The sequence below is a fragment of the Pinus tabuliformis genome, chromosome 9 (genome assembly GCF_031772625.1).
Source record: "Pinus tabuliformis cultivar Carrire ecotype Pingquan chromosome 9, CPIR1, whole genome shotgun sequence".
In the NCBI taxonomy this organism is placed as follows: Eukaryota; Viridiplantae; Streptophyta; class Pinopsida; order Pinales; family Pinaceae; genus Pinus; species Pinus tabuliformis.
Genome location: NC_142307.1, coordinates 224,894,444 through 224,911,149, shown reverse-complemented (window position 1 = coordinate 224,911,149; position 16,706 = coordinate 224,894,444). Strand labels below are relative to the sequence as shown.

At 37.5% G+C, this 16,706-nt stretch overlaps 1 protein-coding gene and 1 pseudogene across 1 annotated transcript; one reads left to right on the top strand and one right to left on the bottom strand.

The window, feature by feature from the left end:
- Positions 1 to 4,431: 4,431 nt before the first annotated feature.
- On the bottom strand, positions 4,432 to 5,745 carry LOC149147990 (pentatricopeptide repeat-containing protein At2g13600 pseudogene; annotated as a pseudogene).
- Positions 5,746 to 15,378: 9,633 nt separating this feature from the next.
- On the top strand, positions 15,379 to 16,079 carry LOC149147989 (histone H1-like). The gene has a single exon (XM_089446152.1). The coding sequence runs from the start codon at positions 15,495 to 15,497 to the stop codon at positions 16,029 to 16,031; it is 537 nt and encodes a 178-aa protein (XP_089302278.1). The 5' UTR covers positions 15,379 to 15,494; the 3' UTR covers positions 16,032 to 16,079.
- The last annotated feature ends 627 nt before the right edge of the window (positions 16,080 to 16,706 follow it).

Genomic DNA, 16,706 nt, shown 5'->3' with positions numbered 1-16,706 from the left:
TGCGCCACCGTAGCCAAGTAACTTTTAGTGTTTTCATCAAGAAGTACATTGAGAACAACTTGCCAACAACGGTTTCAGACCTACGCCAGTGTCTTCATGACTCTCCAGATTCAAGATTGCCAGAGAAAATAATGCGGTTTAGTTCAGCCCTACGAGGAACACGGTCTTTCCGGAACAAACGATGATCTGAGCTGACTGACATGATCACGCAAATAGGAAGCCCGACATTCTTTTTCACTCTCAGCGCAGTTGATACTAAATGGCATGACTTGCACACGATCATGCCTACCAGTGTTCCTTCCAATTCAGTCAACCACTTCCAATGGAAAATTCAAAACATAATTAAAAACCCACACCTAACAGCCCAATATATGCATTGCAGATTTACAATTTTCCTTGAAGAAATCCTGGAAAAAGGCTTCCATGCGGTAGACTACTGGTGCAGGTATTATTTAATATCCATTTCCCTCTACATTAATTTTATTCATTGCATATATATGTATTAACCAAATCTAACCTTCGTATTATATTCAGATACGAATGGCAACATAGAGGATCCGCACACATTCATGGCTTCCTTTGGCTGCAAAATGCACCAAACATGGACACACTTGACTGGGACAATGCATTAGAAGTTGCTAATGCACATAAATATTTCGACCACTACGTAACTACTTGGAATCCACGTCAGGCAGAACACCGAAATATTCCGCTTCACCAATCAACAATTCATAACCCATGTCTTCTTGACACAGCATCAATATTCACGTCCAGTCAGTTTGAAGACTATACAAAGCTCGTCAACTACGTTCAACGTCATACAAAGTGTGATGAATCTTCTTGTCTTCGCAAGAAAGACAATGTACTTAGCTACCGATATGGAGTACGTGGGAGTTGAAGTCAACTTCTTCACTTTTCATTGATGATAAAGGTCATAAAACCTACGTCCCTGCTCGCAATGATGAGAGATTGAATATTCACAATGTCGATCTACTCTCTATTTGGAGAGCAAATGTTGATTGCCAACCAGTCCTTTCTCGCCATGCTGTGTTGAAATATATTTCAAAGTATGCAGCAAAAGCAGAAACAAGATCTGAGAGCTATCGTCAAATGCTATCACGGCTATCACAAAGTGCCATTCCAGAAGCACCTACTGTTGCTGTCATCCGAAAACTCCTTACAAAAACCATTGCAGATAGAGACATTGGTGCACAAGAAATATGCCATATGTTACAAAAGCTACCTCTCTCTCTCTGCAGCCGTACATTTCGTTCTTTGAATGTCAACAGGGTTGTTTTCAAATTTGTTTCACAAGATACTGAGAATCTCGGTTCGACACCAAACTTTATCCCTGCATATATGAACAGGCTTGTCTCATTAGAATCACTGCCCCTCCTTGAAGCTACATGCTCGTGGTCATATTCTGCCCAGCGGAGAAGAAACCAATGGAAACACATATTCCCTCCAATGATTGTACATGTCTTGCCTCGTTAAAATGTCATTCCTTCCTCTGATGATCCTTCTTATGCCACCTTTTGCTGGAGTGAATTACTATTGTATTTCCCCTTTCGAACACTCCCCAATGATATTGGTTCAACTGATGCAGAAATTATTGCACACTGGGAGCAAAAAAAGGGTACATATACACCATGGCATGTCCATTGAGAAATTGAGAACCCACAAACTCCACATACTGAAGATCAAACTACCCCGCACACCCCTTCTGATTCCATGCAGATGAATGAATGGCAAATCCTCTCGCAGCTGCACCCAGGTTACAATATTGCAATTGATGACCTCGACATGATTGGCTATTGCGACTTCGATGCCAACCACAATTGGTCACATAATACTATCCCTCCCCACTTGCAAGAAACTGCCATAAATTTCATTGAATTCAACCACTCAACCATTCAAAACCAACATCATTCTTTTCCCAACCTTTCCCAAGATCGCACATTATCTCCTACCCAAAACATAGCTTTTACCACTATTTTTTCACACTTTAAAACCCCTTTGCCAAAACCCCCACGCAAAATCATCATACAAGGAACAACTGGGACAGGAAAATCCCATTTGATTAAATTCCTGCACCAAGCATTTGTGGAAAACTCACTAGCAAACAAAAACCCTTTGTTGTTACTTGCACCAACCGGCGTTGCAGCTTTCAACATAAATGCCCTCACAATTCACTCTGCCCTTCGTATCCCTATCCAAACAATGCATCCTCTCGAAGGCCAACCACTCCTACAACTGCAAGAGCAACTCCGTCATGTAGAATACATTCTCATTGATGAAATGAGCTTCATTGGTCCAAAAATGTTTTCTCGCATTGACGATCGTCTAAGAGAGGCATTCCCTCTTCACCGCAATGCACCATTTGGTAATCGCTAAATTATCCTTGTTGGATATTTAGGCTAGCTAACACCTGTAAAAGGCATTCCTTTATATGCTGGGACATCACGTGGCACTGCACTTTGGCGCAGCTTCGACATATTCATAACAACTGTTTTCTGTCAACAAGGAGCTAGCCCATCCCAAGTTGCTTTCCGACAAATATTTGCAAATCTCAGAAATGGAATATCTACACTTGAAGATTGGCAACACCTAATGTCAAGAACAAGTTCGTCTCTTACACATGAAGAGAAACGCACATTTGAAGAATCCATGCACCTATATGCAACAAACAACTCAGTTGTCTTGCATAATAGGAAAATGCTTAAAAGATTGAAAATCACAGTAGCGCTTTGCTCTGCAGAACAACAAAGGCAGATAACTCCTACTACAACAGAATATGAACATTTTCCTACAAAAGTTCTCTTATGCAATGAACAAAAAGTTATGCTCACCAGCAACTTATGGGTAAATGCAGGCCTCGTCAATGGCGCACTTCGGAAGGTCATCTCAATATTTTATTCAATTGGCTCAAAGCCCCCAGAATTACCATCCTTCGTTGTTGTCGGCTTTAGACAATACAAAGGAACACCATGGGACATTTCACACCCAATATATGTACCCATTTCTCCCATCACAAGGGGTACACGCCGTCAGATACCACTTCAACTGGCATGGGCTTTAACAATACACAAGTCACAAGGAATGACATTAGACAAAGCAACAGTAGACATCGGCACCAAAGAACGCCAAGGGCTAACATTCACTGCAATTTCAAGAGTGCGGTCATTGGCAAACATTCACATCAATCCAACATTCCCATTCTCACACATTGCACAAATGCACAAGAATCCATATCTTAAGCGTAGACAGCAAGACGAATCATTGCTTGCATCAAAATCTATTTAGGAGAATACACTCTAGCCAATCATACAACCTGTCTTCCAGAATAACCCACATGGTAAACACCACTCACTACATAACCAAATTTCACATACATTTGCTTGCTATTACATTTACCCTCATATGGTTTTATATTCGTTTGGAATTGTTTATTTTATTTGAAATATTCAAACAAAATCGTCAAACACATCCATTGTCACTTACAATGTTTCCTTTTTGGATGGCAACAGGTATGGATACAGGCTACCTACGAATGTTGTATGAGTATTGCCAAGAAATTCAGCAACAAGAACTTACATTACAAGATATGCAAACAAGGATCTTGCCCCAACAATCATTGCCTCTTTACCGTTTGCGCCCAACCATTGAGTTGTTAAAGAAAATAAGAAAAATACTTAAGATAACAATTCACATCCATGAAAGGGATGCACACAGGAAAATGCGGCATCAATTGCAGGAACAACTCGCACAGTTTGGCACCACAATAAACACTAATTGGTGTTGCCGATGCCATGGCCCATCATGCATATATGATTAGCTGCTCATTTTCAATTACATCTATATGTGATAGAATGCTTTTATTGTACATATGTTTAGAAGCCAACGAATACTTTCATTGTATATATGTTTAGCTATAACCTACCAAACACATCTCATTGTCAATTACATCTATATGTGATAGAATGCTTTTATTGTACATATGTTTAGAAGCCAACGAATACTTTCATTGTATATATGTTTAGTTATAACCTACCAAACACATCTCTATGTGTAGACCATATGTTAAAGTGAAATGCAACAGTCATGCTTCTAATGTTCAGTTCACTCATCAGTGGTGTTTTCCCCCGTTGAAAAAGTTTCACTTGCTTTTATACAACTTTTATGCCTTCAAAGACATGTTCTTGGTACTCTATTAAAGGTTTTATATGGTATTGGTACCCCTCTGCTTATTGTCATGCTTTCCTGTAAAATGTCTTCTTGTTCTTTTCTATGTTCTGCAGACTCACCTAATAATTGCTTCCATTTACTACTAGAACAATGGTACTATATGAAGCTAAAGTTGTTTCCAAGGAAAAAACAACATTATTTTTATCTTTTCATGACCTGTACAAGAAGTGCATTGTTCTATATAAGCTAAAGCTGAGCTACTCTGTCTCCAAGCTCAATATTGCAGTGAATTCTGCATGCCCCAAGCAATGCTCCCCACACATCTGCATTGGCCTCAAATGGCATCTTTCTGATAATGTCATGAGCTTCATCTAGATGCCCTGCACACCCAAGAAGATCAACCAAGCATGCATAGTGCTCCAGCACAGGTGAAAGTCCATAATCTGGTATCATGCACTGAAAGTATCGGCGACCCTGGTCGACCAACCCTGCATGAGAGCAGGTAGTCAAAATAGCAGTGAAGGTGATATGATCCGGCTTTGTTCCTGTCTCTTGCATTTGGGAAAAAAGAGACAGAGCATCCTCACCATATCCATGAATTCCATATGCCATAATCATTGTATTCCATGACACAACGTTTTTTCTAGGCCTTCTTTCAAACAATTTGTAGGCAATGTTAACATTCCCACATTTGGCATACATGTCTATAAGTGCAGTGCCCACAACAACATCAGATTCAAATCCACTTCTTATTGCGTAACAGTGGATCTGTTTACCATGTTCTAGAACTAATAAATTGGCACATGCAGGAAGAACACTAACTATGGTGATTAAGTTAGGTTTTATACCATGGACTTGCATTTTGTTGAAGAATGCCAAGGCTTCTTGTGGGTGGCCATTTTGGGTATAACCAGCAATTAATGCAGTCCATGGCACAACAGTCTGTTTCGGCATTTTTTCAAGCAATTTGTGGGCAACTTTAACATTACCACATCTAGAATACAGGTTAACAAGTCCATTAACCACAACAACATCAGATCCAAATCCATTTCGTATTGCATAACCAGGGATCGCTTACCTTGTTCCAGAGCCAATAAATCTGCGCATGCATGATACAACATCCTGTTTAGGCATCCTTTCAAGCAATTTGTGGGCAATGTCAACATTCCCACATTTGGCATACATGTCAACAAGAGCCGTGCCCACAACAATATTAGGTTCAAATCCACTTCGGATTGCATAACCATGGATCTGCTTGCCTTGTTCTAGAGCTAGTAAATTGGCACATGCAGGCAGAACACTAATTATGGTAACTGAATTGGGTTTAATACCCTGAACTTGCATTTTATTGAACACTGCCAAGGCTTCATGGGAATGGTCATTTTGAGAATAACCGGCAATTATTGTAGTCCATGAAACAACATCTTGTTTGGGCATTCTTTCAAGCAATTTGTGGGCAATGCTAACATATCCACATTTGGCATACATGTTTATAATTGCAGTGCCCACAACAATATCAGATTCAAATCCATTTCTTATTATGTAACCATGTATCTGCATACCCTGTTCCAGTTCTATTTTAAAAGTATATAAACCAAACACAACCGTTGAACTTGAAATAGCTACGAATGAAGTAAAGAAAAACAAGCATACTTTGGCCTCATTATGACAATTCCTACAGTCAAAGACTTCATTACAAAACGGAGCCCTTATTTGGCATCTCCGGCAGTAGTGTGAACATCTGCCATCAATTATCAGTATCAAGAAAACACACATCAGTAAAATCATCCTTGTATGGCACATTTTTCACCACTTTGTATTTTATAAGATGCGTGGAGATACCAATAAGAATATATCAAAATTATATATAATAAATAAAAGGTATAAATGGTACATTAAAGAACAGTGCATTGAACATCTCCATTCTATTTATAGGAAGAAATACCAAATACAATATGGGTATGCATGTCAAACAATGTAGACACTTACTACCTTAATCATTTATGTTAAGGACAACAAATGACCAGGATGAATTCCTTCACGGTTAAAAACAGAAATGTCATAGCCCCGTGTTAATGAATGCTAGTTTTGCACACTTCAATTCCCTGAGATTCATTGTCTTAGTAGAAAGTAAATTAAGCTGAAGAAAATAGAGAGACACACAGAAACACTCTTCTCATGTTAGCAATACAAAGAGGTCACTTTGGCACAACCTCTTTTCTTGTTCTATGAGATAAGATAGGTTTGCTTATGGCCATAATTTGGGATAAATAGAACAAATATGTGGGATACCTTAGCCCCGCGTAATTTGTAATAGTTTTTCAGCTCTAAAGAAGATAAAGTTAAGAATTGAAACTAGTTCCACATAAAGAACACGTGCACCAACTATAGGTTTCCAACGTTAGCAACAGAGAGAATCCACTCCATTTTTTTTACAAAATGGATCTACTTGGAGCAAACTTTTAGAGAACAAGAACATGATAATAACAAACGTAGGTGCAAAACCTTTTGCTCTGCAAATTCCAGTTGGGGCAAAGGACTACTATCAGGGACCTGTTAGAATAAGCATCATTAATGCTGTACATACATCATTAATCAATTGTATGTATGTCCTGCATATTGTCTTTCAATGAAATGCCTTGGGGTTTGTAGAAATAAGTAGATAAATCAAAACAAATCTCACAGATAAGCATATTTTAAAAATTATGTTTTCTTGGGGTCCTTAATAAATATAGTTAAAGTCTATAAGCACTTTTTAAGGCATTTCATCACACCTCAGTAACTAATTTAATCATTTGCACATTTCTTGTCTTTTGGTGAGCGCGTTGGGACTTTTACAAAAGTTGTCCTGTTTTTTCGAACACAAAAAGGATCAAAAACTAAATGTATATGCTGTGTTTCTTTGGTTGTTTAAAACTTTTGAACAATTGATATCGTTCGACGTTTATGTGAATTAATCAAAGTCTGGCCAATTTTAGCTGAAGAATCCATTGCTACTGCGTTGTAGCATTTCTTTTTGCATTCTGGTCAGGTGAAGCAGTAAACCTTGGTGCATATTTAGCTATAATGGCCCTAGTGTCTTTAACTCCTGAATTTATATTTTATGCGACAGCCGAAGAACTTGTAGCTTGTTAATTGAAAAGAAAAACTTATTGTTGGATGATAGAGCTTGACATTATTCTTGTGGTTGATCTCTATCGGATGAGTTTATGATTATTGAGTTAGGACAATGGCAACGTCCTTAGGTTCTATATGCATTTTATTATCAATATAATATTTTACATAATATTTCTCACTGTAACTCGAAATGGAATGATGGTCATCTAAATTACACTCCATTGGCTGACATTGGAATGATGGCCATCTTAATTACACTTCATTGGCTCACTGAAGAGTAGAATATGTAAACAACTTAATAGTGATTATTGATGAGAGGATGAGATTTACCATTTTGTTCTTTATGTTATCTGCAAAACATAAAACACATATAGTTGAATAGCAGATATTGATTGTGAACCAAAACAAGTTCTAACTGATCTAATAAAATTGAAACTTGAATAGCTACTGTAAACGCATGTGATAACAAACACTACTTATGAGAACAATAGTGTTTGACAATAGAATTCTAATTAACAACTTTGTATTTTCTTTGGATTAATACAATTGTGTCTCTTCTTGTGGTCACTCGTTTTAGTGACCCACTGGTGCTCACTAGAGCTGAAAATTTTCTTGTCCTTGCCTTTGGAGCAATTGTATGTATGTGGAAGGAAAAGCAATTATGACATCGCTATTGATTTGCTAGACCATTGTTACGTACGTTTTTCAGGTCCGAAGATGTGTAACTTGTGGTTTAGCTTGGTACTTTCTCTTGTATACCAGTTTACTTTGAATTTGTCAATATCATAAGTCCAGTAGCGATTTAAGTGTATGTCTACATGGCAGAACTATTGGCTTGAATTTTTCTAAAAAATTAGGTTGTATTTAAAGAAATATGATGTCCAAATAGCATAGAACTCCAAACATCAAATCTCTTTGCTCCTTGTAGGCTTGAACCAATATCTCTTTTAGAGAAATTCAACAACTCTAATTTAATAATCCTATCGGCCTCTCTTTGTACCTTTTGGGACAATTGCTAGTTGTACTTATCAGTTATCAATGTTTGACTATGTTGGACTAGTCACCTCATCATCTAGGGGCTAGCACTCTAAACCTGAATGGAGCTTTAGGTATAATATTGTATATATACAGTGTACACCATCTTCCTCATTTGTAAATTAATCACTCAAGTTTTTATTTGATAAAAGACCTAGGGGTAATCTTACTTATAGTGCCCTTGTCTTCAATACTTGTGTTTTGACAGTGATCATCCTTTTTTGTGTTGAATTTCTCTTTCAAGCACATGATATGGGTTCATATATATTGTGCTCATTATTGAAGCACTGGCATAGTTTTCTGTTCACTAGATTAGGGTTTATTGAATGTTTCACTGTAAATCCACTATCTTATAATCTCAACATGGTATCAGAGCTACTGCGGACTCTTCTTTCTCTATTTTGTATTGTTTCAGGGTTGTTCCAGGTTTGAAGATAGGGTGAATTTTAGGTATGAAACTAGGTTTCATCATTCTATTTTGCATAACAAACTGGTTTTAAAGGTTTTTTATCCTCATTTCCTTCAGTGCCCTCCTTTCTTGGCTGTTTGTTGGCCTTTTTCAGCAAATACAAGGGGTTATTCTGCGGGTTTGTGCCCTCCCTCAGGGCAGCACTCTCATTTTTTCTTCTTGCAGCCAATCATTTGTAGTTTTTATGGCAGTACTGGTCTTATGGATTCCAATTGGCAAATGGTTGTTTCCTGTGCTTATGGGGTAAGATAGCATGCAATGGCCCATAGATAATAAATGCAAGGAAAAGATGATTTCACAAGGCATAGCACTGAAATCATCGGTAATGTTAGTATCCTAGTGTGGGAGGATGCTATCACATCAACATGGGGACTTGCATCTGAAAGTCAGCTTCCAGATTGGCAAACCTTTCGGTGCAGGTATGCCTTATAAAACATATGTTTCACAACTGTTATGCATATGGAACATTTAACAACAGGAAGGAAGGATTGACCCTTTGCTATTTTAGGGGTTGTAGTTGGGCCCACACAATTGCATGTCCATTTTGTGTCTGATCTCAATGCATCTACATCATCCCTAAAATTTTCAATCATATTAGAGATTTGCATAGCCAACTCCATTCTATTAATTGAAACTTCTCCAAAATGGATTGGATTAGAAGGTTGTTCTGCACCGTTGTTTCCATAAGGAGCTGTATGTTAGTTTGATTTGGTTTCCCATGGTTTTTGTCCCTGGAGATTATCTATTTGTCCCCAAAAGGAACCATTTAATAACAAAGAGCTGCAACAAAGAGAAGCCTGTACTCAACAACAAGCCATATCAAAAAGTCTCTATCAATCTTGTAGTTCCACATAACATGCTTAACAGTTGCAGGTTTGTGACAAACCATGCATCGTCCATTTGTAATGCCAGTACAATGAATACTTTCATTATTGTAAAACCATTATGAATAATTCCAGCCATGCAAGGATTATAGACTTGAGAAGAGTTTATCTGTAAATTATGTAATCAAGGAAGGAAGGAAGGAACGAGCATTAGGAGGGAGTTACGTGGGGTTGGTTTCTTCTGACAACATTGGTGATGAATTCATTTTTGTCATGGACCACGAGGTTAAATAAATTCCCCTACCATGCAATTATACCTGAACAAACTGCGTTGGATTTTTTCTGGACTGAACCATTTCCTAGACAAGACATTCCTAGCCTTGGTCTTGCTAGTATTAAGATTGCTTAATATTATTGTGTAGAAAGCTTGTCATTGTGCAACATGGCATTGAGTGAAGGATCTCAATAAATAGCAACAGAGAAAGGCCTAGAGAAAGATGAGAAGGAAAATATTGATGAGCCCTTGTAGTCAAAGTTAGCATTTGAGTTAATGAAAATAAATGAAAGCCGAAAAAAGGTGTCTGAGAAAAGATGCAGGAAGAAGGTTGAATGATATGCATATTTGTTTCCTGTGATTGCTTCTAGTGTCGGGATCACTTCCATGGCAACATGGGTAATCTACTATAGTTTCGTTTGGAAAGTGCAGGTATTGCATATCTTGGTGGGCAAATGTCTATGTGTCTATGTGCAATGTGCTATAATGGTTGGAGTAGGCATGATAACAAAGAATTTAGGTTTAAGACCAGAAGACATTTTCAAGGTCAGCAAGTTCAATCGTGGGAGGTGGAGCATCTGAAGCACATGTTAAGTGATTGGCTGCAGGACAACCCTGCAAAGTTCCCAAACATTATGTTTGTAAATCCTGGAGAGTTAGAATGTCTTGAAGTGGAATAAAATAGAATATAATTTGATTGATTTTGTTAAATTTTTACTTGTTTAGCTCTGGCAGTCTTCTCTAGAGTAGCAGGGCGCAGTCAGTGACCAGGTACAGGACTTTCAAAATGCAAGTCTCACCAGAAGACATTTTGATGGTCAACAAGTTCAATTGTGGGAGGTGGAGCATCTGAAACACATGTTAATTGATTGGCTGCAGGACAACCCTGCAAAGTTTCCAAACATTATGTTCATAAATCCTGCAGAGTTAGAATGGCTTGAAGTGGAATAAAATAGAATATAATTAGATTGTTTTTTTAAAATTTTTACCTTGTTTTGCTCTGGCAGTCTTCTCTAGTGTAGCAGGGCACAGTCAGTGACCAAGTACAACAGCAAATCTGTACAATAGTATTAAGGGCACACTTATTGCTATTGAGATTATGGCTAATATACACTTGATGCCATGTGTCAACCCTCTATTTGAGGTCTGAGTGTTTTTATTGAGCCTACATATTGATAATTAACCCACCTTATTGTACTTATCAGTTATCAATGTTTGACTATGTTGGCCTAGTCATCTCATCATCTGGGGGCTAGCACTCTAAACCTGAAAGGAACTTTAGGTGTAATATTGTATATATACAGTGTACACCATCCTCATTTGTAAATTAATCACAAGTTTTTATTTGATAAAAGACCTAGGGGTAATCTTACTATTAGTGCCCCTCTCTTGAATACTTGTGTTTTGACAGTGATCATGCTTTCTTGTGTTGAATTTCTCATTCAAGCACATTGTATGGGTTCATATATATTGTGCTCATTATTGAAGTGCTGTCATATTTTTCTGTTGCAATGGATTAGGGTTTATTGAATGTTTCATTGTAAATCCACTATCTTATAATCTCAACATGGTATCATAGCTACTGTGGACTCTTTTTTCTCTATTCTGTATTGTTTCAGAGTTGTTCCAGGTCTGAAGCTAGGGTAAATTTTAGGCATGAAACTAGGTTTCATCATTCTATTTTGCATAACAAATTGTTTTTAAAGTTTTTTTATCCTCATTTCCTCCAGCCTCCAGTGCCCTCCGTTCTTGGCTGTTTGTTGGCCTTTTTCAACAAATACAAGGGGTTATTCTGTGCGTTTGTGCCCTCCCTCAGGGCACCACTCTAATTTTTTCTTCTTGCAGCCAATCATTTGTAGTTTTTATGGCAGTACTGGTCTTATGGATGGAAATCGCTAAATGGTTGTTTCTTGTGCTTATGGGGCCGACTATCATTAGTGGGCTAATCAACAGGAGGCCCTTCAACACATCGACATGTCAATGTGGTAAGCTAGCATGCAACAGCCCATAGATAATAACTGCAAGGAAAATATGATTTCACAAGGCATAGCATTGAAATCATCGGTAATGTTAGTATCCTAGTGTGGGAGGATGCTATCACATCAACATGGGGACTTGCATCTGAAAGCCAGCTTCCAGGTTGGCAAACCTTTCGGTGCTGGTATGATTTATAAAACATATGTTTCACAATTGTTATGCATATGGAACACTTAACAACAGGAAGGAAGGATCGACCCTTTGTTATTTGAGGGGCTGTAGTTGGGTCCACACAATTGCTCGGAAATTTTGAGCTATACCGGGGGATTGGATGGTGAAAAGAAACAGTTGATAGAAAATTCAATTGGCTTTTGCGTGATGAATGGTAAAAAAATGAGAGTTGCTGCTATCACTTATCAAACTCTTCATTGCCCAGCTTAAACTGTACATGGCATAAACAAGCTTCTGGTTAACACTATCTTCAAGGCCTTAAGCTAAAATATATGTAGGGTCCTTAAAGATAGGAAGGTCCCAATCGACCAATAAGGTAGTCTTTCAGTCAGGACCAGCCCAGTAATGTCTTATGGGACCAACTGTTTAGATTTTGTTGTCTGGTTCATTCATTCTTTGTTGACATGGTGATCACACTGAAAACATTCCAAAAACAATAGTAGGTAATATGATCCTTGGTAATGATCTGAAAGTCAGCTTTCAGATTGGCAAAGCTTTCGGTGCAGGTATGCTTTATAAAACATCTGTTTCACAACTGTTATGCATATGGAACACTTAACAACAGGAAGGAAGGATGGACCCTTTGTTATTGGAGGGGCTGTAGTTGGGCCCACACAATTGCTCAGAAATTTTGAGCTATCCCGGGGGATTGGATGGTGAAAAGAAACAGTTGATAGACAATTCAATTGGCTTTTGCATGATGAATGGTGAAAAAAATGAGAGCTGCTGCTATCACTTATCAAACTCTTCATCATCTAGCTCAAACTGTACATGGAATTTGTAGGAAATGGTCATAAATTGATGATGGATTGAAGACAGAAGGTCAATGCAATCTTCACTTCTATGAAAAGATATCCAACTTTCCTGATTACACATGGAGATTATAAACAATTTTTAAGCTGCAAAGCAAAATGATTTTTGAATGGTTATTAGAAATGTTTATGTGCGATTTGACTTTCAAAACCCAAGCCTGAGCAGAAGACATTTTGAGGGTCAGAAAGTTCAACCGTGAGAGGTGGAGCATCTGAAACACATGTAAAGTGAGAAGTTCACAAACATTATTTTGGCAAATCCTGGAGAGTTAGAATGGATTGAACTGGAACAAAATAGAATATAATCTGGCCTGTGGTTTAGTGGTTGAGACAGGGCATCACCATGTTAATGACCCATAGTCAAACTTAGAGTTCAAAGACTTGAATTGTAAGTTCACAAAATGATTCTAGAAAAATAATGATCGTAACATTTTGTAGTCTTCTGTTTGTTGGCCTGTGGTTTAGTGGTTGAGAGAAGGCATCATCATGTTAATAACCCAAAGTCAAACTTAGAGATCAGAGCCCTGAATTGTAAGTTGGTTGAATTTTATGAGATTTATATGCAATATTAATTCAATAATTAATAAAAAATATAGTCTTAGCCACCCTAAATCAACTTCAGGCTATACAGCTTTAGAATTACATTTCCGCTACATCTCTGCATCTTATTTAGATTTTCCCATTCCCATGTCACAATTGTTTCTCAATTTATGCCTTACGACGTTTCCTTTGCAACATCTGGTACAAACGCTAGTTTAGATTATTGCTAATCTATTGTCACAGTGATTTCTTATCTACGTTCATCAATATATCAACTTATATAATTAATATAATTAACTAATAATTCAACAATAAAATACCCACCTATTATATATATATATATATATATATATATAGCGCTATTATATGTGTAGATCAGAACTGGATGGAATATTCGTAGTTTATGGAAACCATATACTCGAGTTTTCATAAATCATAATAGCGGTACTTACAGTTGTTGTTGATGCGTCAAATATTTTCAAAACTTTGTAATCTTTTTAAACTTTTCTGTCTGAAAGGCACCCCTATTTTTATTTTTATCTTTTCTAGTTTCTGTATATTATCCACATCGGCAAAGTTTATATCGGGGAATTTTAAAATTCTTTTATTTGAAATATTATATGCATTTACGTATTATTTTAATTGTTCTGATTTAATGAAAAGGCTTGTGATTAAATTTATCGAGTTATTTCCATATTATAAATGAAAATTTATGTTTGATAGCTAATTTTTGATTCATTCTTGCTTAGTCTGTTGTTTGTTACTTGCACAAAAAGCCAAAGCAGTAAAAACAAAAGGAGTCGTCATTAGATGTAGAGGAATTGCCCTGACAGCCAAAAGTGGCTGGAATCGGGGTAAAAAAATTTCAAATTTTTTTGTAGAGACAATGTTTGAATTGTGTTTTTGATGGTAGAAATGGATTCAGAACCATCAAAAATGTCTGAGACACCTAAAATTTTGAAGTTTAACGACTATAATTTGGAATTACAAAAATCCTTGTCGGATTTTCTCCAAATATGACCAGAATTTCCATAACTTTTCGGGCAATTCCTCAGCAAGAAGCTAAAGCAGCAAGAAGCCAAAGCCAAAGCAACAAGAAGCAGGCTTCGGGACCTTCTTGGACCTAGAGCTACCTTGGGCTTAGCTGCAGGCTTACAGACCAGGGCCTTTGGCTTCATATGCTTGGCGGCCTTCGGCTTAACCAAATTATTCAACTCTTCTGAAAGTTTGAAAGAGTTCTTGACCTTGGTAAGCTTGCCAGATCTGGCAAGATTTCTCAGCTAGTGTTAAAAGTTTCTTGAAATTCGCAGGGAATTTGGACTGGTATTTGTTGCCCATATAGGCTGATATGGCATAATGGCTAGACCCGGTCCTCTTCTTAAAGAAGTAATCGCGTCCGTGATCATCTGAAAAATAGAAAAGAAAAAATCAAGACTCCCACTCTGAAAATATAATGTGAGAAGGAAAAACCAGAGGCTAAGAATTGACACCTGAAGATATGTAGAATTGATCCTTGTCAATGATATTTTTTGAATTTTAGTTTCTGATTTCTTTGAATTTAAAATACAGTAAGAACACTAAACTGTTATACCCGCAAAAAGCCAAAGCAACAAAAACACTTATCACAAGAAAAGCACGATAAAGAGAAGCCATAGGTCAGTCAGGCCAGACGCGCGCGAAATGACTGAAGCAGCGAAAACACCTATCACAAAAAAATCAAGATAAAGAGAAGCCATAACACAGTCGGGCCAGACCCGCGTGAAATGATTGAATGAGCTATGGTTTCTCTTTATCCTGCTTTTCTTGTGATAAGTGTTTTTGTTTCTTTCGCTTCTTGCTGCTTTGGCTTTTTGCGGGTATAACAGCTTAGTGTTACTATATTTTAAATTTCAAATAAATTAGAAACTAAAATTCAAAGATATCATTGACAAGGGTCCATTCTACATATCTTCAGGTGTCAATTCTGGTTTTTTCTTCTCACATTATATTTTCAGAGCGGGAGTCTTAATTTTTTCATTTTTATTTTGCAGATGATCACGGAAGCGATTACTTCTTTGAAGGAGAGGACCGGGTCTAGCCATTATGCCATAGCAGCCTATATGGGCAACAAATACCAGTCCAAACTCCCTGCGAATTTCAAGAAGCTTCTAACAGTTCAGCTGAGAAATCTTGCCAGATCTGGCAAGCTTACCAAGGTCAAGAACTCTTTCAAACTTTCGGAGGAGTTGAAGAAGTCGGTGAAGCCGAAGGCCGCCAAGCATCTGAAGCCAAAGGCCGTGGTCAGTAAGCCTGCAGCTAAGCCCAAGGTAGCGTCTAGGTCCAAGAAGGTCCCGAAGCCTGCTAAAATCCCTGCCAAAGTAACTGAGGTTCTTAAGGTCTCTAAGCCAAAGCCTGCAGCGTCCACTGAAAAGGTAAAGAAGGCAACAACGCCTGTAAAGAAGGGGGCAACTGTGAAGAAAGAAACTCCTGCTGGGAAGCTTGTTGTTGCCAAGAAGCTTGCCAAGGCTTTAAAGAGAGCAGATCCTCTGAAGCCAAAGAAAGTTGTGCCTGCTGGAAAAAAGGCCTAGAAATGAGATGGGGCGGTTATATTTGTAACTGTAAATTAATGTGACAGGAATTGGTTGTAATGGGAATCTAGAAATTATTTGGATAGTGTGACAGGAATTGGTTGTATTTATAAGTGCAATTTGAAATTTACATAATTTAAGTGCTTCAAATATTTTTCAGAAAACAAAATACGTTTTGTTCTTTTGTTATATTATAAATATTTGTGTATTATAATTAATTATGTAAACTAAATCTTTAAAACATGGCAGAGCAAAGCATCCTCAAATGTTTCTTAACTAGGTTTATTTTGTAATGAGACTTCTGAAATCATGTTGAAAAACCTCAGGGAAGAAGGTTACAACTTCCAACTTCTAGAGGTTGAAAATTTCACCTAATCTCTGTCTTTGTTGTTCAAAAACCTTTCTATCTTTTGAAAGCCTAATATCTGTTTTTGTTTTTCAAAAACCTTTCTATCTTTTGAAAAGTGTATCGATGGAAATTCAAGTAATCATCCAAGGCATTGATCCAAACTGGGTAAGCACTTAGTCTCTGACACATAGCTATTAGATCTGAAGCCTATCTACAAGATCCATTCAGTGGGATACAATGGGCTAAATAATGGCAGGGTTGCATGCATAAGACATAATCCACAAAACTAGGGAGGGTTTCGCTTGCAATGTTGATTGCAGAGAATC

Bases quoted from the DNA above. Each gene is read 5' to 3' on its own strand.
- LOC149147989 (XM_089446152.1), top strand. From the start codon at position 15,495: ATGATCACGGAAGCGATTACTTCTTTGAAGGAGAGGACCGGGTCTAGC.